The 27,441-nt window shown below is 57.9% G+C and overlaps 1 protein-coding gene across 1 annotated transcript; it reads left to right on the top strand.

Annotated features, from left to right (window-relative positions):
* Nucleotides 1-11,304: 11,304 nt before the first annotated feature.
* Nucleotides 11,305-17,733, top strand: HS3ST6 (heparan sulfate-glucosamine 3-sulfotransferase 6). The gene is made up of 2 exons (XM_060031489.1): nucleotides 11,305-11,870; nucleotides 16,991-17,733. The coding sequence occupies exons 1-2, from the start codon at nucleotides 11,458-11,460 to the stop codon at nucleotides 17,604-17,606; spliced, it is 1,029 nt and encodes a 342-aa protein (XP_059887472.1). The 5' UTR covers nucleotides 11,305-11,457; the 3' UTR covers nucleotides 17,607-17,733.
* Nucleotides 17,734-27,441: the final 9,708 nt, after the last annotated feature.

Here is a 27,441-nt window from a genome sequence, read left to right as displayed (position 1 = left end):
TTCCCACAGTATATGCAGAGGCCCTGAGAAGGCCACGGACTTGGCCTGCCCCAGGCCCTGCAGGAGGATGTGCACAATGGGCCCTGTGAGGAGGTGTGGTGTACTCCAAGAGAACTACACTATTTTCCCAATTTATCTTTTTTTAAAAAATTATTTAATTAATTTATTTTTGGCTGCATTGAGTCTTCATTGCTGCACGTGGGCTTTCTCTAGTTGTGGCGAGAGGGGGCTACTCTTCGTTGCAGTGTGCAGGCTTCTCATTGTGGTGGCTTCCCCCCAATTTATCTTGACAGAAATCCAGGGAACGTGTTGGAATGAATACTAAGGGTGGGATAAGGTTGGAAGGAACATAACGTTGGGTCAGGTCAAATTTATTGATAGGGGCTCACTAAGCAGAGATTCTGGGTTTAATGATATAGCTTGGGGGATCAGAAAGGGCTCTAACGGTTTGGTTGGTTGGTTGGCTGAAACATGGACTAAAAAGTGGCCAACACTGAATGAGCTGTAATGCCAGACCTGCCTTGGTTCAATGGAGGGAGGGATCCAAAGGCTTAGGGAGACAGGAAAGTTAGAGTGGGTCTGTCATTTAGGACCTGCTCTCCCACCTTGGAGGATCCAGACAGCACACCTCTCACCACGATTGTGAGGAAAGTTTGTGCGCGCAGCCCCAGAATCATAGAAGCGCTCTTTGATCACTCTTCTCTGTAGGCCAGGAATTACAGAAGACCTGCTGCCACTGAATCAGAAGACTGAAATTCACGGGGATCACTGGATCCCGGGGTGACAGGACCACGTGGTGGTGCTCAGTGATGAAAGGCAAGGGAGCGGTGCTCACTGTGATGGCCAGCAGAGGCAAAGCGGCTGTCAGAATAGTCTGATTCCCACAGAATTACAGCGTCGGCCAGTGGGACGGGGTGCTCCTGGAAGTGAAATAGATCGGAAGCCTGCTGAATTCTCACTTGATCTTAATGAGCAGAAGAGTTCTAGGTCGAGTGAGCAAGAGTCTAACTTGAGTCATAAAGACAGTCATGACCCCTCATTCAATTCCCAGGCTTGAGACAGTTTACATGCCCAGAACACCTTGAATGAACCAGAGGTGGGACCCCTCGAGGAAGGACCCTGCTATATCACCAAAAATTTAGATTGTTAATCTTTCTCCCAGCCTTCTCCAAAGTGACCTATACCAGGGTCACTCTGCATTGGGGAAACGGAAATAATCAGACATTTTGGGGACTGCTGGATACTGGCTCTGGACTGATACCAATTCCAGGATACACAAACTGTGTCAAGTAGGGGCTTATGGAGGCCCGGCGGTCAATGGAATTTTAGCTCAGGTCCATCTCACAGTGGGTCTAGTGGGTCTCCAAACCCATTTTGCGGTTATTCCTCCAGTTCTGAGTGCATGATTGGAACAGACCTACTCAGCAGCTGGGAGCATCCCACATGGGGCAGAGTGGAGCCTGCAGGTGTGAAGGCAGAGGTGGTCAGATGAGGTTGGTGTGGCTGGGGAGGGAGGAGGGAGAGGCCAGTGCTGCCCTTTCCCTGACCCCCAGTCACAGGTCAGGGGTCTCTGCTCTGGCACAGGGTCACTGTGCAGGGGCTGCTGGCTCACCTGCTGGGCCTTGGTGGGCCTCCAGCTTACTTCTCGATCTTGGGCGGTGCACATAACCTTCCCCTGTCTGGGGAACCCAGCCTGTCTCCCTGTTGGGTGAGGGCACGGGAAAGCCATGGGGGTGGGGCAGGAAGGGTGGCGTTGATGCATGGATTCTGAGTGCATGTTGCTCTGTGAGTTAGACCTGAGCCGCTGAGCAGGGGAAGGTATGTGGCGGGTGGGAGGGGTCAGCACTGACAAAGCACCAAGGAGGCCAATGCGGAGGACCCCCATTCAGGAGGGGCTTCCTGCAGCTCATCCCCTCCCCACAGTGCGGCAGCCTCCTTGTCTAGAAAGCCTCTCCATCTCTGCCCTGCTGGGGGCCAGCACTGATTGCAGCTGCTAGAAAATCCAGCTGGGTTTGCAGAGAACCCTGTGTTTCCAGCTCGTATCTCTGACCAAACTCCCCTCTGTGTCCCAAAGTGGTCACCGGCTGAAGTGGAGCCTAGTCACTTGGGGTCATTACCGGCCCTGGGGCACTGTCCCAGCCCAGCCTGTGGCCTGCTCACGCCAAGTCTAGCAGCCAGCTTTGGCCCAGGGCAAGCCCACTGTAGGTGAGCAGTTATTGAGTGCTTAGTGTGTCTTCATGGGCATCACGGTGCTGAAGCTCTACCCTAACCCTGGTGGGGCAGGTACTCATTCTCCAGGGGAGGAACAGGAGGCTCAGAGAGGGGGCGGGACTTGCCTGAGACCGCTCACCCTCAGGTCCTCTCTGTCCACACCTGTCCGTTTCCTCTCTTCTTCACCCCCAATGACAAACGGTGGCTCTGGGAAGGTCGCGACCACCTGTTGACTGTAGTCTGATGTCAGTAAGCATGTTGAAGGTGGCTAGGGGTGGGGAGGAAGCCAGCTGAATGGTCAGCAGGAATCTCGGCCCCAGGGCCAGGATGGACCTTGGACTTTGCTCACCTCTCCCAGCACTCCTGGCTCTGCATACTGGCCCAGGGGGCTCCCTGAGCGTGAACTCGGCCCAAGAGCAGGCTGGCCTCCTCCTGCAAACTGGGCCAATGTGTCCAGGCCATGCCCCTGAGGGTGCCTCTCTGGGCTCAGACCTGTAGCGGGGTTGGATGGAAGATCTGCTGGTGCCCAGGTGGACTGGGGCTGGGGCTGGTGAGACTGGTAGGGGAACTGTGAGCAGCAGTGCCTGGCTGCCTGCACCCCAGGGGCCCCATGCTCATTTGTACATGGTGGTTAACTGGGGGGGTGAGAGCTGGCAAGCAGTGTCCTTGGAGAAGGGGAATGAGGAGGGTGAGCCCCAGGACCCCGAGGTCCCCTCACATCGTGAGCCTGGAAATGGATGGCCCCGGGCAGTGTCTCTGCCAAGGGCTGGGTAGAATCATGTCACCCACCCCTCCCCCCGCTGCTGGGTTACATCATAACCTCTGGCTTGCAGCCCCAGTTGCTTCTTGAGAAACAAAAGGCTTTTTGAGAGCCCATCCCCCTCTGCTCCCTACCCGTGCCCCCTTCCTTGCCAGGTGGAGCCCCTAGGACACGACCTTTGGAGCCAAGTGTTGCATTTGGGAGCAGACAGCTCCTAGTGCTCTGCCGACACCAGCCAACAGCAGCCAGCAGGCCCAGGCACAGCACGGCAGGGCAGGGCACCTTGGGCAGGGGACCAGTGGGAGAAAGAAGAAATCTGTCTGGGACTCTGCTGATCCCCAGCCTGGAGGCAGGGACCGGCTCAGAGGGGAGCTCAATAAACGTGGGACAGACAAGTGAATTGACAATGACTGGGACTTCCGCTCATCCAAGGCTTTCCTTTCTTCTGAGTGACAATTGCCAGGGAAAGCCGTGACCCTGGGGGGAGTGCTGCTCAGGGCAGGTCCTGTGGGTAGGTCTCAGGACCCCCTGACCTCATGCGGGCACGTGGGCAGGGCCGGCAAGTGGAAGCGGCAGCCCGGAGAAGTCTGCGGTCACCGCCAAGTCATCCACCGTGCCCCCACCCCCGTACAAGGCCCTGGTAGGGGGCCTAGCGCTATGACCCCCTTCTGAGTCAACCGTTCCTCAAGGCCCCCTCCTCTGGGAGTGGGCCTAGGGACCGTGTGCAGGACGGACCAGCAGGGGCCGCTCAGGCCCCAGGAGCGCTGGGGCCTGAGCGGTGCTGCAGTTCCCCGTAGTGCCGCCGGGGGCGCTGCGGCGACAGCTCTGACGGTCTGGGCGGGTCCCTGCGCCCAGCTCCCCGCACGCCGCGCCCCTTCCTGTGACCCCCACTCGGGCCGGGTCCTCGCGCCCTAACCGCACCTCGCGCCCCAGTGGCCTCGCACCCCAGCCCGGCTCTGCGTCCCCTACTCCGCCGTCCTGCGCCCCGGCCCCAGCCCGACCCGGTGCCCCTCGTGACGCCCGCGACCCGCACTGTCCCAGCCCAGCCCCGCGCCCCGGCAGCGCTTCCCCGCGGCACCCAGTGGTCGGCGCCGGCATCACCTGGCCCCCAGGTCGCGCCCGCCCAACATGCCAGTGCCCGGCGCACAGGCCGAGGCTTCTTGGCGTACGAGGGTGCGGCGACCGGTGATGGTGGGGCCGCATATGGTGGGCTTCAAGACGGTGACTAGTGCGGGGCGAGCAGTCGAGGCCCAGGGTGCCCCCTCCGGAGTCAGCAGGAGCGGGACAGAGCTGGGGGCTGGGGGAAGGTGGAGACAGGACGCTCCCAGCCCCAGCAAGCCTCAGCCCCTTCTCCAGGGCAGCTGGGTGGGACCCGCCTGCTCTGATGCCCCCAACCTCCTCTGGCTGTGGCCCTTCCACGCCTTCATTGTACCTGCTGCCACCCTGGCCCACCCCGGGAGCACCACGTCCTGGAGTTCCACTTCCCATGCATCTTTGCCCATTTCTCTCCCCCACAATAGTGACAGCTCTCAGCTGTCCCAACCGGTGTGGTCTTTGCAAAATAATCATCAGACCAGGTAACTTCCCTCAGGGGTTCCCACTGGCTCTGCTTGCTGAGGCTCCACAGAACCCCCCCACTGTCTTGATTTCCCACTCCACAAATGATAGCAGTGTTTTGTTTTAATCATAACTATGTTGTTTTTATTACCCACAGCCCCCGCACCCAAACCCCTGCACCTGGGCCTCTAGGCCAGCCAGAGTCCATTCTAGAATGGGGTAATCTTGTTCCCTACCCCAAACACAAAGCCCTGAAGGGGTGCTGCCCGAGGTAGAATCAGGTGAATGTGAATCAAACTGCACTGCCTTCTGCTTGCTCCCTCTGCAGGGGCTGCACAGTCTCAGGATGAGCAAACCACACATCTGCATGAGTGAATCTGTGCCCTGGTGGATGCAGGAACCCCGGGACCACCTGTCACTCTCCCCTGGCCCTGGGCACTAGGGCTCTGCTTAAGGAGCTTAGGGGCAAGAAGCCCAGGGAAGACAGTTGGTGGGCCTCCCAAGCAGACAGGAGGGGAGGCTGCTGGGGAGGGGACTGAGGGTTACCTGTCTATAAGCTCCTTCCACCCCAGGCCCTCAGCACCCCCAGCACCTGTCTCTAGGTGTGATTTGTTCCTTGTAAAACCGTGGAGATTATCCATGGTTCAGCCCCTGGTTTCATGTCTTATCATGTTTCATCTCCAACTAGGACATTTACAAGCTCTTCTTGGCTGCAAAAGGCTTGGTGGCTGCACTGCCGGAGGCTGGAGCAGAGACGAGGCGGGCCCTGTGGGCTCTGCCCCACCTCACCCCGAGATGCAGTCTGCCTGTGGCCCTGGGCTCCCCCTCCCATCTCCGACTGCAGTGGCTTTTTGGTCCCGTAGTCTCAAGAGTGTGAGGTTTTTTGTACCCCATCTCTGAGACCGGAGCCCCTGGGGTGTGTCTGGAAGTTGGGGGAGGACAGGGAAGCTAGAGTCAGAGGAAGGACAGCGCTGACTGGTATAGGAGTCATTGTTCTCTGAGAAGGGGGTGGGAGTCAATTTTGAAGGTCCTGTTGTCAGAGCAGGAAGCCTGCCGCTTAGGGAGGGGTCTGGCGGGGAGCAGGGCAGAGTGCCAGGCACCTGCCCCAAGATGCTCGGCCCTGGGCTCTGGGTTCTGGGTCTTCCTGAGCCCCAGCTGAACAAGACTGGCTGCATACCTGTCTGTATGTCTGTCTTGCCAACTGTGGGCATGGGGTGTTTCTCCTGGAATTGCGGGGGGATGGAGTGTGGCCCTCCGTGGGGGTACTGTTCACTGGCTGTGCTGGCTGTGCACCTGTGAGTAGGTCACTCGTGTCAGGGAGGTTCAAACTTGGGGCTCTCCACACTGGGTGGGGGACAGTGGCTGGGGCCGGGCAGCAGGTCTCTGAACCCCACTCCTGCCTCTGTGTGTGTGTGTGTGTGTGTACACGCCCATGGTCGTGTGCCCTCTGCAGAGCGTGGGGTTCCTGAGCCTGCGCCGGGTCCCTTGCTTCTGACAGAACGTGCTCACAGTCAGCTTCCAGTCCATGGGGACCCTCACCAGGGCACAGGCGGACAGACCTGGCCACAGAGCCCCAGTGTCTTAATGTGGGGCCTCTTAGATGATTCCCAGCCTTCCCCATGATGCCAAGAGGCTCCTACGCCCAGAGGCCTGGCGTGGGGCTGTGAAGCTGGAGGAGGTGGGGATGGGGTGGGGACAGAGGGAGTCCTGTTTCTGTCTGACCCTCCTTTCTTCCCCCTTTAGATTCACCTTGGGTATAAAGGCTGTTACCAGCCCTTCTCTTTGCAGGGCTGGGACTGCCAGCCAAGAAGGATTGTTGTAAATTGAGCTGGGCCAGGCTGGTGGGTGGGAAGCAATTTGCAGGCCCAGTTGTGCATCCTGAGAACCCGGAGCCCTGCCCTCTCCTGGAGAAGCAGGGGCCTGTGGCAAACGGCCCTCTGTCTGTGCTGAGCCCTCCAGGAAGACCCAAGGGAAAGGAGTGAGGGTGGCTGGAAGCAAGCTGGGGGCCATCCCTGTGCAGGAGAGGTGTCTGGCTCCTTCTGGCAAACCCTGGAGCCCTAGGCAGGCTCCATGCATGTGTGTGACCACTCAGGGTGGCTGGGGAAGCCCTCGCTCCTCCCCACTCCTTGCCAAGGGGCCCTTCATATGTCCTTCCTGATGCTGGAAATATTGTCTGCCCTGGCAAACCCTTGTGTCCCATGGTGTCCCCACATCTAGCTGGTCACCAGGAATAAGACCCTGGGTTCCAGCAAGCCAGACTGGCTGGACACCTTGAGACTAGGGAGGCCTTTCCTCTCCAGCCTGGACCCCAGGAGGATGAATTATGAAGTACTTAGGTCTTTCAGCGTGGGAGCAGCTTCAGGGCACCCCTTCTTGTGCCAGGGTCACTGTCACATGTCCACTACCTCCTAATCATAAAGAGCTTAGAAGCCAGGCACCCAAAGAGGTGGGGGCTGGTGTCATCTTTGTTTTATAAAGTAGGAAAATGAAGCTCAGAGAGGCTGGATACCTGTCGAGGTCACCTGCTAGGAGGGGTAGAGCTGGGATTGAATCAGCCTTCATCGCCTAAAAAGTTCTTGCTGTCAGCTCTGTACTGTGCTGCACGACCCCCCCCCACCCCACTCCCCATGGCCTCCTGGCCCCCTTGTTCCCTACCAGGCTGAACTGGGCTCTGGGGGTAGGTGGGTAGACGTCTCTTAGGGGTCCCTCCCCAGGAGGAAATTGCATCCTCAATGTGCTCGGGCAAATCCGGTATCTCAAGTGGAAAAATCCCACACAAATCAAGGACAGCTGGGCCCGCCCTTGGTCGCAGCCCCCTCCCCTCGGCTCCCCTTGCAGGCTGAGGAATCCCAGCAGGCTGTGGGAGTGGGTCTGGGGGGTAAGGGTGTGGTTCTAGGGGAGGAAGTTTCTGGAAGGCCCGAATGTGTGAAATCTCCCCCAGCTGTCCCCCACAAAGGGAGGGACTGCACGGTGTTATTAATCATTTTCCAGAGTGGGGCAGCTGCTTGCACACCCTGCGATGCTGTGGGGGCCTAGGCTGGGGGTGCCCACTCTGCGGAGGGGACAGGCTGGGAAGGAGACGGAGAGGGGCGTGGGAGAGGGGTCCACACCTAGACTCTCTCAGACATACACACAGAGTCAGTTACTCAGTCACTCAACAAACATTCATAAGCACTCACCATGCTTAGGCATGGAGCCACAGCAGGGCTCAAGACTGACCCCATCCCTGCCCTTGCAGAGCTCATGGGTAGGTGGAGGAGATAGATGGGGATCAAAATCACCCACAGGGAAATAATTAGAGTCTGTGAAGGAGACACAGACATAGCTGGGTAGCTGGGTCATGCATTTGTGAGGCCAGGCTGGGCCTTCCTCCCACCATGACCTTGCTCCTCAGGACTCCCTTTCTAGACCTGCCCTCTCTGATCCCCTCTGCTCTGGCCCCCCTTGTCATCTCCCCCAGAGATGATGTGTATGTGACCCAGCAGCCTGTGCAGCTCAGCCCATCTCCTCTCCCACATTCTCCCTGTTCCTGCCTGGCCGCCACATCAAACCTGACTTATTTGCTTGTCTGATGGCTGGCCTAAGGAGGAACCTCTGCCTGGCCATCCTGCATGGGGGTCCAGACAAGGTGAAAGGGGAATTGAAATTGGGCCATGTGGAGCCCTCAAAGCCGAGGGGCCCCAGGGGAGATCAGGCTGGGCAGAAGCGCCTGGCTGACACCTGTTTTCTCTTGATAGGAGGTGCGACCAGACAGGGCAGGAGTTGAGCCACCCTCTCAGGGCACAGGGACAGCCACCCACCCTGTGCCCCCATGGCCTGGTCTCTTTTGGGGCCCCAAACTGACTTTTCACCTTGTGGCTCAGAGAGGGGGATTCACTGTCCCTAGATCACACAGCGGGGAGCTGGGGTTGGACTCTGATGGCAAAGCAGGGCAGAGGCAGAGTGGAGGAGCAACTCAGACATCCTGGGGAGGAGGGAAGGCAGCAGCTCTGGGGGTGAGGATCATGGAGATGTAGATTCTGAAATTCCCAGATTTAACCTTCAAAAGGACTCTTCATAAAAGGCTAAATGTAGTTACTGTCTACCCAGCAATTCCACTCCTAGGTATATACCCAAGAGAAATGAAACATATGTCCACAAAAGAACTTGTAAATCAACATTCACAGCAGCATGATTCTCAATAACCAAAAGGTGGATAAAACTGAAGTGTCCATTGACTGATGAATAGATAAACAGAATGTGATCCATCCATACAGTGGAATACTATTCAGCCCTAAAAAGGAATGAAGCATTGACACACACACACTACAACATACATGATCCTTGAACACACTATGCTGAGTGAAAGAAGCCAGTTGCTAAAGGCCACATAATGTATGATTCCACTTATATGAAATGTGGAGAAGAGACAAATTCACAGAGACAGAAAGTAGCTTAGTGGTTGCCAGGGGCTGGGTGGGGGAGAACAGGGAGTGACTTCTAACGGGTATGGGATTTCTCTTTGGGGTGATGAATATGTTCTGAAATTTATTGTGATGGTTGTACAACACTGTGGATATACTGAAAACCATTGAATTTGAGAAACTAAATGGCCGAATTGCATGTTATGGGAATTGCATTTCAATGAAGCTCTTCCTTCAGAGTCAGGTTTCTATTTTAGGGACCAGAGGTTTAGGCTGGTAGGAGCCTGAGGCCATGTGCTAGAGAAAGATGAGGCTGGGACCCACTCCCCAGGGATGAGCCTCGGCTCTACCCCATTCCTCCTCCTCACCACCCCCATCCCATCACTATGCTCTCTGCTGCTGGGCCTTTCCCCAGCCGACTGGGATGCTGTCCTGCTCCTTGCCTGACAATCACCTACTCTAGAAAGCCTTCTTCAGCCTCTCTCTCCACTCCCATCCTTCCACTGGCTCGTCTCTATTGAGTGCCTATCAGGTACCAGGCTCTGTGAGGTACACTGGTGAACAAACTTCCCAAGGCTGCCATCCTGGATGTCCTTAGATTTGCACCCACCCCTCACCTGAGAACAAGATGGTGGGTGGAGAGAGGGGATCAGATGCCAAACACCAAGCTGACTCTTGTCCCTGGACCTCACTCCCCCACCCCCAGCATGTTTGGTGTCCTGCTGTTCTTGGTAAGTTCTTCCTGGAAAGTCCTCAAGGTGTATCTGTGTGTGTGTGAGTGTGTGTGTGTGTGCGTGTGTGTGTGTGTGTGTGTGTGTGTGTGTGGTGGGGGGCGGGACTAAGGAAAAGGCATTCCCAGCAGGGAGAACAGCATGAGCGAAGGCTAGGGGGTGCCTAGCCAGTGCCTGTGCTGGGCAGGGAGATAGAGGGGCCATCAGGTTTTAAAGCTGGAATTTGGAGCCCTGAGTGGTGGCTGCTGAGGCTCTGGGTGGGTGCTGCAGGTGGAGTGGGTGGCTCTAAGGAGAACCAGACTGTCTGGAACAAATCCCATTTTAAGCTAGACCAGAAGAAGAACTTCCTGTGACCCTGCATGTGCCGGCATGTACCCCAGACAGCGCTGTGCCAACACCCCACAGACAGGGCTCCTGGCTGAGTCATGCCCTGACAAGCAGATGCAGGCATGGCGTCTGGGAACTGGGCTGAGGGCCTGGTCAGTGGTCTTCACCCCACTGGCTCTGCAGAGCCCTCTTCCGGCCAAGGCTACCTCTGGGTGGGTCATGGAGGCCCCTGCCCTGGGGAAGTGCTCCAGGTTGCCCTTAGATCCAGATACCATTAGGCTCAGGAACAGCCCATTAACCAGCAGAAGCCAGGGCAGTAGTCTCTGGGCATTGGCTGGAGGAAGGCTGGCCTCTTCGGGGAGCCCATGCCCACCTGCACCAACCCTGAGGCCAGGAAGCCTGGGGTAGAGGCAAAGGCAGGACATGGGTTCCATTCTGTCTCTACCTGGGGCTGTGCTCACCTTCTCCCAGCCAGCTCTCCTCTGCCTTCTTTGTGCTGGGCTGGGGGTTCAGTGAGCCTGGGGGTGTGTAAAACTCCCGCAGAGTGTCCAGCGCCCAGCAGGTCTCATTACTGGGAGTGGCCCCTGAGTCTCCCTGCCCCTCAGAGGAAGCTCCTAGGACAGGACCCCGGCTCCTCCTTCTAGTTTCCCCAGCACAGGTCTCCTGAATCCTTCACATCTCCAATAGGAGCCGCTTTGCCAGTGCCAGAGATGGGTCACTGACATCCCAGGGCAACACCAGGTGGACTAGGCTGCACAGACAGACCGTGTGACATGGTAAAAAGGGTCAGAAGACTGAGGTCTGAATTTCACTGGGCCCTCGGGAAAGACGCCTGTCCTCCCTGAGCCTGTCTCCCAGACTTTAAAATGGGAATCAACTTGGCTAGTCCTCTTCAACCGCCCTGCCCGTGACCCTGACGCATGGCAATGGCAAGCCAACTATCAGCAAGATGCGCCCCATTCCCGCCGCAGACTTCCCTCCACCTTCCCGGAACCCCTCTGCTCACTAGGGCCAGGTGCACGCGACTTCTTGGCCCGCTTGTTCCTCCCGCGCACCTGCCGCGTTGCCCTCGTCAGGGAGGGCAGCGATCGGCCCTCTAAGAGCGGGTCTTTTGGCCAGCAGCTCAGTCCTGTCACCGTCCTGCGTCCCAATCTGCAGCCGCCGCATCCTGAGCGGGCTGGGGCCTGGGGTCTCCGAGCGGGCGCGTCCGGCTAGTCACTGAGGCTCGGAGTCGCGCCGCGGCGCCCGTAGGTGCCGGCGAGTCCCGGGTGGAGCAGTGGTTCAAGCGGGGCGGGGCCTCTGGGCTGGGCGGGGCAGCCCGCCCTAGCACTGGTCCCTCCCGGCTCCCAGAAGACTGGGCAGTGGGGCGCAGAGCAGAAGCCGGGCGCAAGCGGACTGAGCGCGGCGCGGGCGGGGATGTGCGCCCTCCTGCAGCCCCCGCTCCCAGGCCTGGGAGCGGTGTGGCCCCATGGCAGGTAGCGGCGGCCTGGGCGGCGGGGCAGGAGGCAGCCAGGGAGCCGGGGGCGGGCCTGGGGCCACGCTTCGGGCGCCCCGTGCGCCTCTGCTGTTCGCCGCTCTGGTGCTCGGAGCCTACTGCCTTTGCGCTCTCCCCGGACGCTGCCCGCCGGCCGGCCGCATCCCCGTGCCAGCCCCCGCGCCCGCCGAGCCGCCCCGCGCAGCCCGCAGCCCCGGAACGTCCGGCCTGCCGGTGGCCAGTGGCTCGGGCCGCCGGCGCTTCCCGCAGGCGCTTATCGTGGGCGTGAAGAAGGGCGGCACGCGCGCTCTGCTGGAGTTTCTGCGGCTGCACCCCGACGTCCGCGCACTCGGCTCGGAGCCCCACTTCTTCGACAGGTGCTACGAGCGCGGCCTCGCCTGGTACCGGTGAGCGCTCGTCCCGTCCGCCCCATCGGCTTCCTGGCGGGTGCCTTCCGGGAAACCGCGTGGTGTGCCCCAGGGGTCTCACTGGGGACCCCGCGGGGCGAGGACTCCAGGCATCTTCAGGGGCTGAGACCAGCCTGCGTGGGGGCTGAGGCTTGGCCGGGAGGACGCGGCCCTCCTGCAGCAGGTTTTATGGAAAAGAGGGTCGGTCACTGGCCACGGACTCCCAGAAACTTTGAAAACTCCAGGGAAAGCCCTGGTTCGGGGCTAGAGTGCGATTCCAGCGAGAAGTAGTTTGGAGCCTGTGGGGTCTGAGGTGCTTTAGAAATGCTTCATGCTCAGTTGGCCCTCTCCCCTGCATCACTGAGGGGAACGTGTCTGAACTCTGGTCAGTTACCTTAAGAAAGAGTCTCCGGGTTCCCTGCAGCCTCCTAGAAAGTATCTGTCAACCCATTCCCCACACCTAAGACCCCTGATCCTGGAGAGAGGAATCCTTCTCCATAGTCCTGGGTGTCTGGAGAAAGTCTGATCTTTAGAAAGGAGGAGGGTGCCTTTGAGTCAATGCCCAGGGATGGGAATTGGGACCCCAGCCTCATGTCATGGGGCTCTGTAGCTGCCCTGACTCCCACCCAGTATGGCTTTGGGGGGTGTGGTGGAATGTGGGGGAGCACCCAGCCACAGCTGAAGTAACCTGTCCTGGTGGCTGGTCAAACACCAGCCCCTCCCTGCCGAGGTTAGCACGAAGGTTGAGTGTGAGGCCCAGCCCTCTGCCTCTGTCAGTCTGGCACAAGCCTGCCTCAGCGCTCTATCCCTTCCTTCGGGGAAATGAGAGCTTACAGATGGAGGGTGAGTCACCCCACTCCCCACAGCACCAGCCTCATCCCCAAGCTTGGGCCAAGCCCCTAAGGGCCAGAGAAGACCCTGCCCAAGGTCACCTGGTGAATTAGTGGTGAGTTGGGGGTGGCAGGACTGAGACTTTTTACCTCCAGGTTTACCAGTTTTTCTGTACCCAGATTCCACCCTGCCCCCACCCTTGTTATCTTTGCTTTTTTGCATCAGAATTACTTATGGGTTTGGAGGGTTCCCAATGAGAACAGGGGGTTCTGGCTCATGAACTCTGAAGGGTTGCTGCTGTCAGAGGTCTAGGGAAGTTGTGTGGTGACGGGGGAGGTGAGTCCATCCCTGGACCTGACTGTCTGAATCCCTGCATTCTCAACACTCAGGGAGAAACCACTACCCCACTCTGACAGTGCTTCAGCATCTGAAAGCATCCCTAATTCCTCACTTCTGTGCAGAGGAAGAAGAGGAGGGGGAAAGGAGGAGGATGGAGAAGGGGAAGGACACACTGTTAACCATAGTACAAATTTCAGAGCTCACTACTGACCCCATTAGCTGGGCTAATGAGGGGCTGCAGGAGAGTCTAGAATTGGGTTTAGACCTAAAAAGGCTCCCAAACAGCCAGGGATCCTGAGAGCCTATCCAGGCCCTCCCTGGGCACATGCTTCAGCTCTGGGGGACTGGTCTGGGGAGCCTGAGGGGCCTCAGAGGAAGCCAGCTGGACCCAGGTTCGGGGTCAGATCCTCAGCACAGGGGAGGGGCTCTTGGGACATTGGTGTCCCTGAGGCCGGAGATGGGAGTGGGATGATTCAGCAGCCTGTTTAAGTCTGGTAGAGGAGACTTTCTCCTTCCTCGGCCCAGCCACCACACTGGGGGGAGGGGTGCTGCAGAGGAGGCAGAGGGTCAGGTCCGTGGCTTCCGCCCCTTTAATCTGGAGCTGTCCCTCGGGGCTGGCTAGTGCTGACCCTTCACTGGCTGGTGCAGGGCTGAGCTTCTGGAGTGCGTGTGTCCACGTGCCTTCCAAGGGACGAGGCTGTGCGCTGATGTGTGTGCACGTGGGCATGGTGTTGCTCACAGGCACCTGTACCTCTGAACCTGACTGTCCTTCCAACCAGCCGTGAGTGTGCAGTGAACCTCTGAAAATGCCCACCCCTGCCTGTTTCCCCAGCTGCAAAGAGGATGCCTAGCCCCCGGGCAGGGAGGGTCTGGTGGCCTTGTCTGCTCTCAGGACCCTGGGCCCAGCCTCCAGAGCCTGTTCTTGGTGGGGGTGTGGGACGGTGAGAAGAGGAACAGTGGCCAGTGCCCCCAGTTGACTTTCTGGGACACCTGTTCCCACTGGGCTGTGACCAGGCAGTGACTCTGGCCCTTCCCTTGGCCTTGGCAGGGGTGCTGGGCTGCTCAAAGTTGACCTTGGCCAAACCAGTCCCCCTCCCTGGGCCTCAGCTCATCCCTCAGGCTCTTGAGGATCCTCCTTCTTGGGGACCGTGACCCCCAAGTGTCCCCAAGCTCACACAGCATTTGTTCATCTAGTCACTGACTCATTGAGCACCTTCTGTTTGGCAGGTGCTGGGGTCACACAGACAAACACCCCCAGGTCTCAGTTCAGAAGGGGGCGCCCTGTCTGGGGGCAGGTGGGGGCTGTACTTTGACCTTAGTATTTTGGAAAAGCACAGAGACCAGGAGGGATACAGGTAGGGCCACCCCCTTGGCTCCTGGTACCGTGTTGTTCCAGACAGGAACCATAGCTGGTTTCTGCTGAGTCCCAGGCCCCGCTGGATGAGGCCCAGGCGAGGTGCAGGATGGGGGGTGGGGGTGGGGCTGAGACAGAGGAGGGAGAGTTGCCTGGGGCTGGATGGAAGCCGCAGGGAAATGCAGACCAGATGAGCAGGGAGGGAGTGTCCACAGAGCAACTTGTCAGATGTTTGCCGTGTGGGGGTCAGAGTCCTGTTCCTCTCATCCTCTCCCCAGTCTCTCCCACCCCCAAGAAGCCCCCATCCCCCGCTCCTCTGTGCCTGGCTGGCTGGGGACAGGCTTCTGAGGCCTGGGGAGGTTGAGTAATTGATCCCAAAGATCTCAGATCTCAAAGCTGGTTTGTGGCAAGAGTGGGCCTGGAAAGTCAGCCTCCCCCATCCCCGTTCCCATCCCCCTTCCACGGTGGGGCTGTGGGCACCTCCCTGACTTCCTCTCCTCTGACTTCCTTGGAGAGAAAATAGCAGTGGGTGCTAAGGTCCCTCTAATTTTTGCCCGCTTCCTTGCAGCCCCTCCCCCCAGGCAGGCGGGAAGGGGTGGGGATACTCAGAACCAGGTGAGCCCAGCCTGGAGAAGGAAAGAGGGTGCTCCTGGGGTCACTGGGCACCTGGGGGAGGAAAGGGATGGGAAGGGGGTGTCAGAGGTCGGTGAGGAGGGTCCCAGAGCAGTCAGGGCTGGTTCCCTCCCTCAGGAGGGTGATGAAGGGAGGGCGGTGACTTCTGATGACGTCTGTCGGCACTGGCTTATGTCTGTGGGTCTCAGCATCGAGGTCCAGTGCGGGGAGATCCGCCTTCTTTTGTCCTCCCTCTTGTGGGAAGGGGGGTTCCCTGAGCTGGCTACCCCAGGCTGCAGTCCTGAACCTCAGCCCTTGGCCTTGTTCCCACCCAAGTTCTCTTTGAACTTATTCACAGGGAGGGCTGGGTGCAATTCCCACCTGGATTCCTGGGAGCAGAAGCCAAGCCAACACCGCCTCCCAGCAGCTGCAGCCGGCATCCATCCCAACACTTCCTGCTCCATCTCTGAGCCTCAAGTGGGGCAGTGAGTGGGGTGGAAGGAGTCCCAGATCACTCCTGGGACATGGCGGGAGCAGAATTATCTCCCATGACTTCTGTAGACCAGCTCTGCCCAGGGCCTTAGTTTGAGGGGAGGGGCAGCTCCCACAGCCGGCAGACCCTGCAGCCCACCCCACTCCCCCGAGCCAAGAGGGTGGTGTCAGGGGAGCCGGCGGCATGCCTGGGACTCATGTGTGCACGTTCTCCAGTCCTGACATCACCACCCTCCAAGCTGAGCATGCCAACTCGTGTGCCTGTATACCTGAGTGTCCACCTGGCCTGAGCAGGAAGAGGAGACCGTCTCTCAGAAGCTCGTGTCTGGGGGTCACTAGGCTGGATGAAACCTGAATTTTGTCCTGTGTGTCACCCTCCTGGCTGGGGCCAGTCCTGAGGGCTGTCAGCGGGATTGGGGGCAGCTCCTTCAGAGATGGGGGACAGAGACACCCCCCACCCCGTCCCTAGCACAGAGCCTGATAGCCTCTGCCTCTGTTGACCTAGTTCCCAGCCCTCCCTTGGAGCTGTTTGCTCAGCTGGCCCTGCTGCTGCACCCTGCCCCTCCCCACCCTGTTCTACCTGGCTGGCAGGGTGGCCTCAGGATGCTACCCAGGGTCCCTGGACTGCCTGGGTGGAGTGCTAGGATGGGCTTCCCCAGATTTGGGGTTGTCAGGGGTCTGTCACCAGCCGACTCCCCCGGAACCTTGGGATGGTTCCAAGGTTCCTCCACCCCCCCAACCCCCACCCCTGGTCAGAATGAGAGGATTGCTCAGAAATGCTGCAGCTGCAGCCTTGCACCATGGGTTCCAAGCCGGGTCTGGGCAACCCAGGCAGCTGGGGTCTTGAGACAGATCCTCAGGCTGCCTCAATGACCTCTCCAGTGTCCTGGGCTGCGCTGTGGCTTTCAGCATTCTGGGGGGCCCAGGTCGGGGAGAATTAGCAGGGCTGCCACCAAAGGCGGGAGACGCCATGCAGGGGAGGGAGTGATAGGAGGGGCAGCTGCCCATTTTTGGGGACACTTGTCAGTAACTAATGGCCTAATTCAGGGGACACCATCAGCCACTTAATGAAAGTGTGACTGGGGTAATTACAGTGCAGGGGCCTGTGGGGGTGGGGATGGTGGGTGGAGCCTTGTGGGCGGCAAGTCTGGGAGTGCTGGGTCTGGGGTGAGAGGCACAGCAGTGTCAAGGTTGGGGTGCAGTCAAGCTCTGGGAGGGGTGTGGATAGCCTTGGAGGATGGGCCCCTACTTTGAGCCTGTGCTGAGGCTGGGCGCCCTCACGGCCCACACCCCAGGCTGCCCACCCAGACACTTAGGATGGGTGGGCCTGGTGGGGAAGGGGAGATGGGGAGCCTCGCCTGTCTTGTAGGTATGGGGCTTCCCTGGAGGAAGGGGAGATTAGTCTCGGGCCCCTGGGGGCCGGTCTAGCATGGGAGGACTGGAGGAGAGCCAGTACCTGCTCATGCCCCCCTCTCCACCCACCTTCCCACAGGAGCCTGATGCCCCGCACCCTGGATGGGCAGATCACCATGGAGAAGACCCCCAGCTATTTTGTGACCCGGGAGGCCCCACGCCGCATCCACGGCATGTCCCCGGCCACGAAGCTAATCGTGGTTGTGCGGAACCCCGTGACCCGGGCCATCTCTGACTATGCGCAGATGCTCTCCAAGACACCGGGCCTGCCCAGCTTCGGCACCCTGGCCTTCCGCCGAGGCCTGGGCCCCGTGGACACGGCCTGGAGTGCCGTGCGCATCGGCCTGTACGCCCAGCACCTGGACAACTGGCTGCGTTACTTCCCGCTGTCCCACTTCCTCTTTGTTAGTGGCGAGCGCCTGGTCAGCGACCCAGCTGGGGAGCTGGGCCACGTGCAGGACTTCTTGGGTCTCAAGCGGGTCGTCACAGACAAGCACTTCTACTTCAACGCCACCAAGGGCTTCCCCTGCCTCAAGAAGGCCCAGGGCAGCGGCCGTCCCCGCTGCCTGGGCAAGTCCAAGGGCCGGCCCCACCCGCGTGTGCCTGAGGCCATGGTCCAGCGCCTGCGGGCCTTCTACCGACCCTTTAATCGCAAGTTCTACCAAATGACCGGCCAGGACTTCGGCTGGGACTAATGGGGCTGGGGAACCCACGCCCTGCCTGGGGACGCTCAGTGACCTTAATTTATGCCTGTCACCCAGCCGGAGCAGGCCCTGTACACAGGGCTGGGCAGAGAGAAATATTTACAAAATAAAGTTTGGATCTGTGTTCTTCTACGTGCCCTTGAGGGTTGGAGGGTGGGGTTGGAGGTGCCACCTCCTGCGGGGATGATAATCCTACCAGCTAACATTACTGGGCACTGTTCATGCTGGGAGTGGTTAAAAACCCAATCCTTGTCTATCCCTCGAGGTGGGCAGTGAACTTGGCCACCTGTCACAAGTGAGCAACTTAGGCTCAGAGAGGTTTGGGGCCTGCTCAGTGACATACAGCTCAGCCCTGGTGACTCTGGAGACCACCCTCAGGCTCTCTTCTCAGCCCTGGGATGCCAAGCTGGGTTGTCCCATATTCCAAATGGGGAAACTGAGGGCCCAGGTTGCTTGAGTGGTGGGGCAGGATTAAAGCTGTGTCTGTCCGGTTCTTCAGGCTGCACCCGTGACCTCAGCTAATTCTGTGTACCTGTGCCCACTGAACACTCCCTCCTGGAAACCTGGTGGAATCTCTGGACAGTGGGTATGAGGTGACTCCCGTGTGCAGGATGTTTCTTTTTTTTTTTTTAATTAATTAATTAGTTAATTATTTGACTGAGTTGGGTCTTCGTTGTCGCGTGCGGGCTTTCTCAAGTTGCATCAAGCGGGGGCTACTCTTCGTTGCGGTGCATGGCCTTCTCATTGTGGTGGCTTCTCTTGTTGTGGAGCACAGGCTCTAGGCACGAATGGTCAGTAGTTGTGGCTCATGGGCTCTACAGCATAGGCTCAGTAGTTGTGGCGCATCGGCTTAGTTGCTCCGCAGCATGTGGGATCTTCCTGGCCCAGGGATTGAACCCGTGTCCCCTGCATTGGCAGGTGGATTCTTATCCACTGCACCACTAGGGAAGTCCCAGCGTGTTTCTTCTAACAGCCTCCAAGGAGCTCCCTGCACAACCATGTGTCACCTACCCAGGCACTGCCCACCACAGGCCCCACCTACCAGACTGCAGGGCATGCCCACTCCCCCAGGCCCTCCATGCCCCACTTTTGTGGTGTTTATTCAGCTTCCTCCCCTGGGGATGGGCAAGAATGAACACCCAGCTGCAGCCCAGCTGCCAGCTCAGCTCTTAACCAAGTTAGGCCAGACTCAGGCAGGCTGGGGTGCCCTGTCCATCCATCTCCCCCCAGAAATGCAGGGCCTCTCAGTAATGACTGTCACCTGCTCCTGGCCACAGTGCTGTCTGCCAGATGCCCACCAGATGCCCTGACAATGACCTCCAGGGCCCCTTAGGCCCAGGCCTGGCATGCCCTGGGCCCTTGCAGGACCTGGCTGTGACCCCTGCTCCCCAGGCCTTAGGTCTGTATCAGATGGGCCAGGCCAGGGGCAGGGCTGGTGGGAATGTGGTGGCAGATGTGGGCAGATGTCGAGGAGACGTACCCACAGCCTCCTCCCTGCTGCGGACCTCTGATGTGGGTGTGGGGGAAGGCTGGCACAATCTGCAGTAACGATGGTGAGGAGGGGTCATGCTCCGCTTCGGAATCCCGCTGGGTGGCGAGCACTGGCCTTGGCAGCTCTGTCCCCACTCCCTGGACCGGGGACACACTTAGGGATGGAATGGCAGCCTGTCCTGGATGGCAGGGACAGGAGGGGAGGCAAGACAGCCCCTGATCTCTGGCCTTGTTCTCAGCCTGGTCCCTACGTGTTTCTTCTTCTTCCCGGACATAACCGTGTCCAAACTTTCACCATCTCATGAGCGGATGGCTTCAGGTCACCTCTTTTGTTCTCTGGCGATGAGCTCTCTGCACACACGGCAGCCACAGGGGTGTCTTCAGAGTAAACCAGTCCCCATTATTTTAAAACACTCCAATGGGACTTCCCTGGTGGCACAGTGGTTAGGAATCTGCCTGCCAGTGCAGGGGACACGGGTTAGAGCCCTGGGCTGGGAAGATCCCACATGCCGCGGAGCAACTAAGCCCATGCGCCACAACTACTGAGCCTGCGCTGTAGAGCCCGCGAACCACAACTACTGAAGCCCGCACGCCTAGAGCCCGTGCTCTGCAACAAAGAGAAGCCACTGCAACGAGAAGCTCTCGCACCGCAGCTAAGAGTAGCCCCTGCTCACTGCAACTAGAGAAAGCCCACACGCAGCAACGAAGACCCAATGCAGCCAAAAATAAATAAATAAATTTATTTTTTTAAAAATGAAGAAGGCAATTTATTCATTCTTTGAAAACAAAACGAAACAAAACACTCCAACCTTCTCCCCCACCCCCTTTGCTTCTAGAATGAAGACCAGATGTCTGACTGCAGCTGTTCAGGCCCTCTGAGGCATGCCCCCCCCCCCCCGAGCCTGTGTGCTCCTCTCGCTTCTAAGCTTCTGCCCCATCAGCTCCTTCCACCTGCCATGGTCTTTCTTACTTCATAGCCTTTGCATATGCAGTTCCCTCTGCCGGGAATGCCTTTCCCTGCAGAAGGTGAAGATTGAGAGGGAGGCAGCCTTAGAACCGGAAGCTATACTCTCCCTCTGGCTCATTTCCTCCCTAGAGGGACTTAGAGTTCCTTTCCCGAGCCTGCCACCATGACCCACTTCTCCCTTCCTGAAGTTTCTTGGATGTAGAGCTGTGGGGTCGGGGGGCACTAGTTTGTCTGGTTTGAGGGCCATGCTCAACTCAGAAGGCAGACTCTGGAACCAGCGAGGAGAAAGAGTGAACTGGCTTGTTCTGTTCACCCCCCCTCCCAGGGGAAACTGGGCCTAAGAGCCAATGCCCAGCGCCAGGTGCCCAGCTGGGTCTCAGAACACACTGAGGGCAGATGTGGGGGTCCTCCTGGCTGTGCCTGGAGGTGGGGCTCCATGGGAGAGTCACTGCCTTTAATTAAAATCCCTAAATTGCTTCTCCAGCTGTTCAGTCGGTTTTCCATTTTGGAATGTTCCAGATGGAGTGAGCAATGCTGATCCAATTACCCTCTTCCTATTCCTCCCAGTGGAGAAGGGGCAGACAGACTGGGATGGGGTGGGTGGGGCTGGGGACTCTTCACAGCCCTGGGTGTCTGGGAGGGGGCTTGCAGACATCTGGGGAGGTGGCTGCTTCTAACTTGGGGGTCCTTTCCCAGCTCCAGACCTTCTAGCCATGGTTGGTATGGGTTGGGGTCCAGCAGGGTGAGGACAGTGTCCTCTACTCTGAGCGTTGCACACACAGGCACTGGAGACCTTGAGCAGACCCTGAGGGCCCGAGTGGCCCCTGTATCAGGCTGGAGACAGGGGAGGCATCGGACCCGGATCCACCCTTCCCACTGGCTCCAAGATACTTTGCTATTGTGCATCTTCATTCTAGATTGGGGAGGAGCCCCAGAAAGTCCTGGTAGCTTGATCGTCCTCCTCCTGCCATCCGCGGAGCCTGGCTCCTTCCCTCCCCCGGGGGAGGCCCCACCAGCCTGGGGATTCTCAGAACACAGCTGTGGCCACCGACCTGCTGAATCCTGTCCTCAGTGGCGGCCCCTCTTCCCAGGGCTGGGCCAGCCTTCCTGTGGTCAGAGCAGGCAGGGCTGGAAGGGCCTGGCAGACTGACCCTGCTTGCTCCCCTTTCAGGCTCCCAAGAGTGGCTGCAGGGCAGGGCCAGGTGTGGGAAGGGAGATGGGCTCTAGAGTGAAGTCTGGATCTTGGGGGAACCCTCGGGCAGCACCAGTGAACCCGCTTTGTCCCAGGATAAGGGGTGCTTTGGGGAAAGACCTGATCCTCCTGGTCCCCATGGCTGGTCCCTGTGAGGCCCAGGGTGGACACATCTGGGACCTGTCCCTCCAGCCAGATCCAGAGACCCTTCACAGATTTAGACTGTCTTGTTCCCAGGAGGGTGCCAGGCCACAGTGAGAGGGCTTGAGTGATGCGTGGAGGGAAAGCCAGCTTCGCCTTCCAATGAGCTGAATCTCTTGGGAGCTCCCCACCTCTTTCCTGGCTTCCTAGGCCTGAGCCGCGCCCCCCCCCCCAACTCACCAGCCCACCGGGGTCCCTTGTTCCCATCAAGCAGCTGCTGGACTGTGGTGACTGAACAGGTTCCTCTGCACCGCCTCCAGGACAGCCAGGGACAGCGTGCAGACCTCCATGCTTTCCTCTGGTGGCCACGGCAGCCATTGGGACTCTGGATTCCATCTGTGCCCCGGGAGCTGTGCAGTGGGGCCCTGGGGACTTGCTCACACCATGAGCCCTGTGGCTCATTTTTGTGGGACTCTCTCTTTCTAGAAGTTTCCTCTTAAATTGGCAAGTGCTGACTCCTGAGGACTCCCTCCTTGGAATCAAAGGCCAGGTGGGGGATGGGGGGGTCCATAGGGGTAGGGAGTGGGGAGTAGGTTGAAGGTGGGAGGGTTGGGGGTAGGAGGTGGGGAATGAGGTGGAAAGATGGGGAGGGAGGGGGGATGGGGAGTGAGTCAGGGGTGGCCTTGGGACCCAAAGAATCCTTTTCATCCACTTTTCCCCTGGGGACACCCTTTGGGCCACTGGGAACCATTGGTCCCAGGCATGGCCATAGCCAGGGCCTCCCTCTCCTGCAGGAAGCCCCCACTCCGGTGGCCTGGAGCTCTTTGTGCTCCTCCCTGGGGCTCTCCAGTTCTGAACTCGCTTTTTCTCTCTTTCCTGCATGTCCACCTTATGCTCCCTGAGGAGAGGGATCACCTTCCAAAGTAACAGGAAAAGCACAGGGGGAGGGTGCAGCAGGTGCCTCGAGTTGGGAGGCAGACAGGCAGAGGTCAGGTGATGGAGGGCTGGTTAAGAAAACTGTGACTATAAAACAAGCCCTCCGTGTATACACCCAGAAGTATTAAAAACAAGTGTGCAAATAAAAATTTGTACATCACTGCTAATGGCAGCAGTATTCTCAAGAGGCAAAGGGTGGAATCAACTTGTGTTCGTCAATGAGTGAAGGAAAAAGCAGACTCTGGTCCATCCATACAATGGAATACTATTCAGCCATAAAAAGGGACGAAGTAGTGATACATTATAACATTAGCACCTTGAAAAAAACGCTGATTGAAAGAAGACAGACACAAAAGGTCACATGTTGTATGATTCCATGTATGCAAACTTTCCAGAATAGCAAATCCATAGAGACAGATCAGTGGTTTCCAAGGGCTCGGGGTCAGGGGTGCTGGGGGTGAGCACTTAATGAGCACAGGGTTCTCTTTTGGGGGATGGAAATGTTGTGGAACCAGGTAGAGGTGGTGGCTGCACAACCCTGTGAATGTACGAAAAGCCGCTGAACCGTCCACTGTAAAACCGTTTATTTTGTTATGTGAATTTCACCTCCATTTTTTTAAAAAAGGACTTGATAGAAAACTCAGCAGTACAGGGATGGGCCAGAGAGAGAAGTTTGTGGGAGATATTTCTTAGTTTTCCAAGGAAATAAAGGAATCATTAGGGAATGCAGACCACAGACGGAACAGGGTGGAAGTTAAGTGAGACACGGTTCAGGGGTGGAAAGTGAGCCTTCTTCCACAAGAGGGCTGAAGGGAAACTTTCGCACAGAGCTGGCTCTGCTGTTGGGAGCATGCCCTGCTCCCAGCCACGTGTCCCGTACCTGTGCCCCTCAGCCCTCAGCCGACGTTGGGGGGGGCCCTCCACAGGTCTCTGGGCTCGCTCTGTTTGTGGCTTTCTCTTCTCCTGCAGATTCTAGCCTCCTGGTCTCCTGCAGGCTCAGTCTGGCTCTTCCTCCTGGGGAGTTGCCTGGCTGCCTCGGTTACCCTCCCTGCCCCAGGGGGTGACTGTGAGACTCACCTCCTTGTTTCCTGTCTCTCAGCAACACTGTCCTGTGCTGCCCGCTGTCCAATGTCTGAAAACCACAGTTTTGTAGGTTTTGTCCTGTTTTTCACTTGTTTCAGGCAGAAGGGTAAATCCAGCCCCTGTTACTCTATCTCGGCCAGAAGTGGAGACTTTTACATCAGAGAGAAAGAAATGACTATGTTATCTTAAAGAAAGACATAGAACAGGGCAAGGCTTTGTGCCCTGGCCGGGCTCTGGCCTTGCTAGCAACAAGGAATGGGACACGTACCCACCAAGGATCCCCCAAGATTGACAAGGTTGGGTCCTAAAGGACTTCCTTGGGCAAATCTGACCACTCTGGCCCAGGCTGGGACTGGCCAGAGGGGAGTGCTGGCCAGATTGCCCACTGTCACCCTCCCGTCCCTCCTGTCTGCTCTGCCCCCATCCAAGATGTAGGGAGGGTCCTGACATCTCAGAGGTGAACGAGACCACTTGGGTCACACAGCCCCTGTGGGGAGAGGGAGAAGTGGGACTTAGGCTCCTTGGGCCTGAACCTGGGGAACAGTGCCACTGAGGGGCCACCATGTGCAGGCCTCACTGGTGGAGAATCCAGTTCAGGGGATGGACTCACACCAACCCAGTATCACAGGAGGTGGATTGAAAACCACACACCAGGTTGTTTAATTGCTCTGTGGGCTCAGGGGACCACCGAAGGACTTGTGGGTCCAGGGCCACCTGGAAGAGTGGGCTCTGAGCAAGGCTGTCAGGTGGAGGGTTTCAAGGTTCTGGGAAGAGGGTCTTGGGGCTTCTTGTGCGAGAACTGGGGATGAGAGGGCTGGTGTTGGGTGGAGAAGCAGCCCCCACCACCCCTGGCCTAACACACTGGAGGTGGTGCGTCTGGGCCTCATGGGCACGCGCGGTTCCCTAGAGTCTCAGGAACCACTGGAACTCCGGGGTCCTTGGTGTTTCTGAAGATAAGAGGTTTCTCCCCAACTTTGACTGCTCCAGAAACTGCCTACAGATTATTCTTTCTTATGACTTTTGCCTGGTTGAGAACATCCAGGACCTGCAATTATGTCCAGAGATCCAGACTGTGAGCGAACTGTCTCAAAATATGTCCTTGGGATTTTAATTTATGGAGGTGACTGAGTGACGACACAGAGAGGCCAATGCCATTAAAGAACTTTTATTTTTATTTTTTTTGGCTGCGCCACACTGGCATAGAGTATCTTTAGTTTCCTGACCAGAGATCAAACTTGTGACCACTGCAGTGGAAATGCAGAGTCTTAACCACTGGACCTCCAGGGAAGTCCCATAAAAGAATATTTTTATTACTTACATTTCTGAAGAGAAGGGGCATGCCACGCCATGCAGGGCCACATGGGGAAGCACCAGTTTTGGCCAGGAGGCAGAAAGAAGCCAGAGAAGCTGAGACCAGAGCCTTTGCTGGGGCTTCCAAGGGCTTTCGAGGGAAAGGCAGGGCAGGGTGGACAGCCTAAGATGGGTTAGTTTGAATAGTTCCAGCATAGGGGCTGTCTGTCTTTGTCTGGTCCCTGGCTTGGGTGACTTAGGTGGGGCAATATTGGTGTGGTGGTGGGGGGCTGGATGAGGTGGGGGGTTTGGGCTCTGGAGCCAAGGCAGATGTAAACAGCTGTGGCTGGTAGGTTGGCCCTGAGATTAATGATGTGAAATAGATAAGCACAGAATCTAAGAAAACACAGTCAGAACACCAGCCCTGTGTCCTTTGTGCCAAAGCTGTTCCTTTGCAGCCCTGGCCCCTTGCTAAACCCTGGACCACAGCCCTCATACTGTTTTGTTTTTTTTTTTTTGGCCGTGCGGCATGTGGGGTCTTAGTTCCCCAGCCAGGGATCAAACCCACGCCCCCTGCAGTGGAAGCTGGAAGAGTGGAGTCTTATCCACTGGACCGCCAGGGAAGTCACATCATACTGGGGTTTTGTCTTTGACATAAACTGTGCTCTGGGACATTCTGGGTCCTGGGCTGCTGGGGCCTTGGGCTGGGCATGTGTCTGAGACACAGTGTCCACTGGCCGGGTACAGCAGCCTCTCACGGCCCATCCCACCCCACCCCACCCTGCTCCCCTTGGAGGCTTTTGGTCTGCTGCCAGGGCAAGGGTGGTGTGTCTGGGAACAGAGTCTGTGCCAGGCAAGCTGGCCTGGGGAGAAGAGATTTGCTCAAAACCCTGGATGGGGTTGAAGGTGGGCATGCTGGCCTAGGCCTCTCCCTGGAGGCCGGCCAGTGTGCTGGGGTCTGGAGGCAGGGACCCACCCTCTGGACAAGGGCGCCAGGGCTGTATATCCTGACAGCTGAGGGTAGGGCCTGGCCGGGAATGCCCTGAAGGCCTGGCTCACTGAGGCCACTGTCCATGGTGGTTCCCAGGCAGACGTGATGGACGGTGGCCCATGAAAGCCAAGGATACCCTCCAGGCGAGTAAGTACTGCAGACCACCGACCTTGGGCGATGTCGCTGCCCGAGAGCCTGCTGCCCTGAGACGTTCGGCCCCACCTTTCAGAAACGATGAGACTTCTCTAACTTGACCACCAGCATGGGAACTGCCCAAGTTGCCAGGGACATCAGACAAGAGGCTGGGGACCCTCCTCCTGCTCAGAGCCAAGCTCCGGGCTTTGAGGCTGAGGAATTCCCTTTATAGTGCTTAATCTGAGCCACATTGTCTGTGCTTTTTTCTGGAAGAGCTGTACCAAAACAGCCAATCAACCAAGACAGTTAATGCAAAACTGTTGCCAGGAGGATTTCATACACGAGGGTTCTGACTGAGGGGAGAGCGGGGCCCGCAGTCAGGCAGTGGAGAACAATCAGAGATCTCGTTCTCCTGAGTCTCACTCTCAGGCCTCCTGAGCTGCCCCGAGCGCGGGGGGAAGAGCTGACCGACCCGCAGCCACCCGCAGGTCAGATCCTATCACTCCCTTCCACCTGCCATGAGGGAGGATGGAATACCTGATGGAGAGCAAATCTGGAGATGAAGAATGCTCTGACCGCCGCAGGGAAGCTTGTCTCCCACGTGAGGAGAAGGAAGAGGGAGCGGCTGTGGAGCAGGTGGACCCCTCCGCCAACCACACCGATTTTGGGGGGAGAAGCATCCAGAAACTGTCTGACCCCTGGTCTCACTGTCTGGACTCTGGTGGGGAGTGGGGGGCACAGGGGTGTTTAATGCCTTCATCACTGGCTGGTCCTGTCAGGTGTGAAGTGGGGAGACGCCCGCAGGCTAAGAGAGAGCATCTCTGGGGCACAGAATCCCAGGAAAGGCCTGGAGGAAGGAGGAGAAACAAATCCGGGATTCCCTTTATCCCTAGGGAGCTCCCAGCCTCATGGGGGCTCAGAAAGAGCCCAGAAGTTGGGGGATTAGAAAGAATGGGAAAGAAGGAAAGGAGGCAGACGCCAGTGTAATAATGACCGCTAGCATTTCCTGGGCACTCACTCTGTACCAGGAATTGGCGGTTGTGAGGTTTGCACAGAAGAATGTATTGAAAGTACTTAGTGCAGGGCTGGCATCAGGCAGATGCTCAATCAATGCTGTTTTATTTACCAGGTAGCTGTGTCATTACCCCCATTTTACAGATGAGTAAACCGAGGCTGAGAAGGGATATGAGTTATCAGGAGGTGGCAGAGCACACACACCCAGGTTCGTCTGCCCGAGTCTCAGGCCCTCATCGCTGGTGTTGTGGTGTGAGTGGTTCAAGTGGATGCTAGCTCAGAGCGGGGAGAGGAAGCAGCCCCTCAGGGCTGGTCCTTGGTGGACAGGCATGGTAGGCAGAATTCTGAGATGGCCCTGAAGATCTCCAGTCCTTGATGTACACACCCTGTAAAATCCCCTCCCCCTAAGAGTGAACCTGATGGATGTCATTACTTGCTAATCGGTTGACTTTGAGTTCATCGTAAAGAAGAGCATTCTGGGTGGGCCTGACCTAATCAGGTGGGCTCTTACAGGGGTTTATCTGGGTGATAAACACGTTGTGGAACCAGATGAGGTCATGGCTGCACAATATTGTGAATACACGAA

This window comes from Delphinus delphis, chromosome 15 (genome assembly GCF_949987515.2).
Source record: "Delphinus delphis chromosome 15, mDelDel1.2, whole genome shotgun sequence".
Classification (NCBI taxonomy): domain Eukaryota; kingdom Metazoa; phylum Chordata; class Mammalia; order Artiodactyla; family Delphinidae; genus Delphinus; species Delphinus delphis.
The sequence above is the reverse complement of the archived record's forward strand: the minus strand, read 5'-3'. Positions and strand labels throughout refer to the sequence as shown.

Coding starts and splice junctions, on each gene's coding strand:
- HS3ST6 (XM_060031489.1), top strand. CDS start 11,458: ATGGCAGGTAGCGGCGGCCTGGGCGGCGGGGCAGGAGGCAGCCAGGGA. Junction 11,871..16,990: donor CGCGGCCTCGCCTGGTACCG/GTGAGCGCTCGT, acceptor ACCTTCCCACAG/GAGCCTGATGCCCCGCACCC.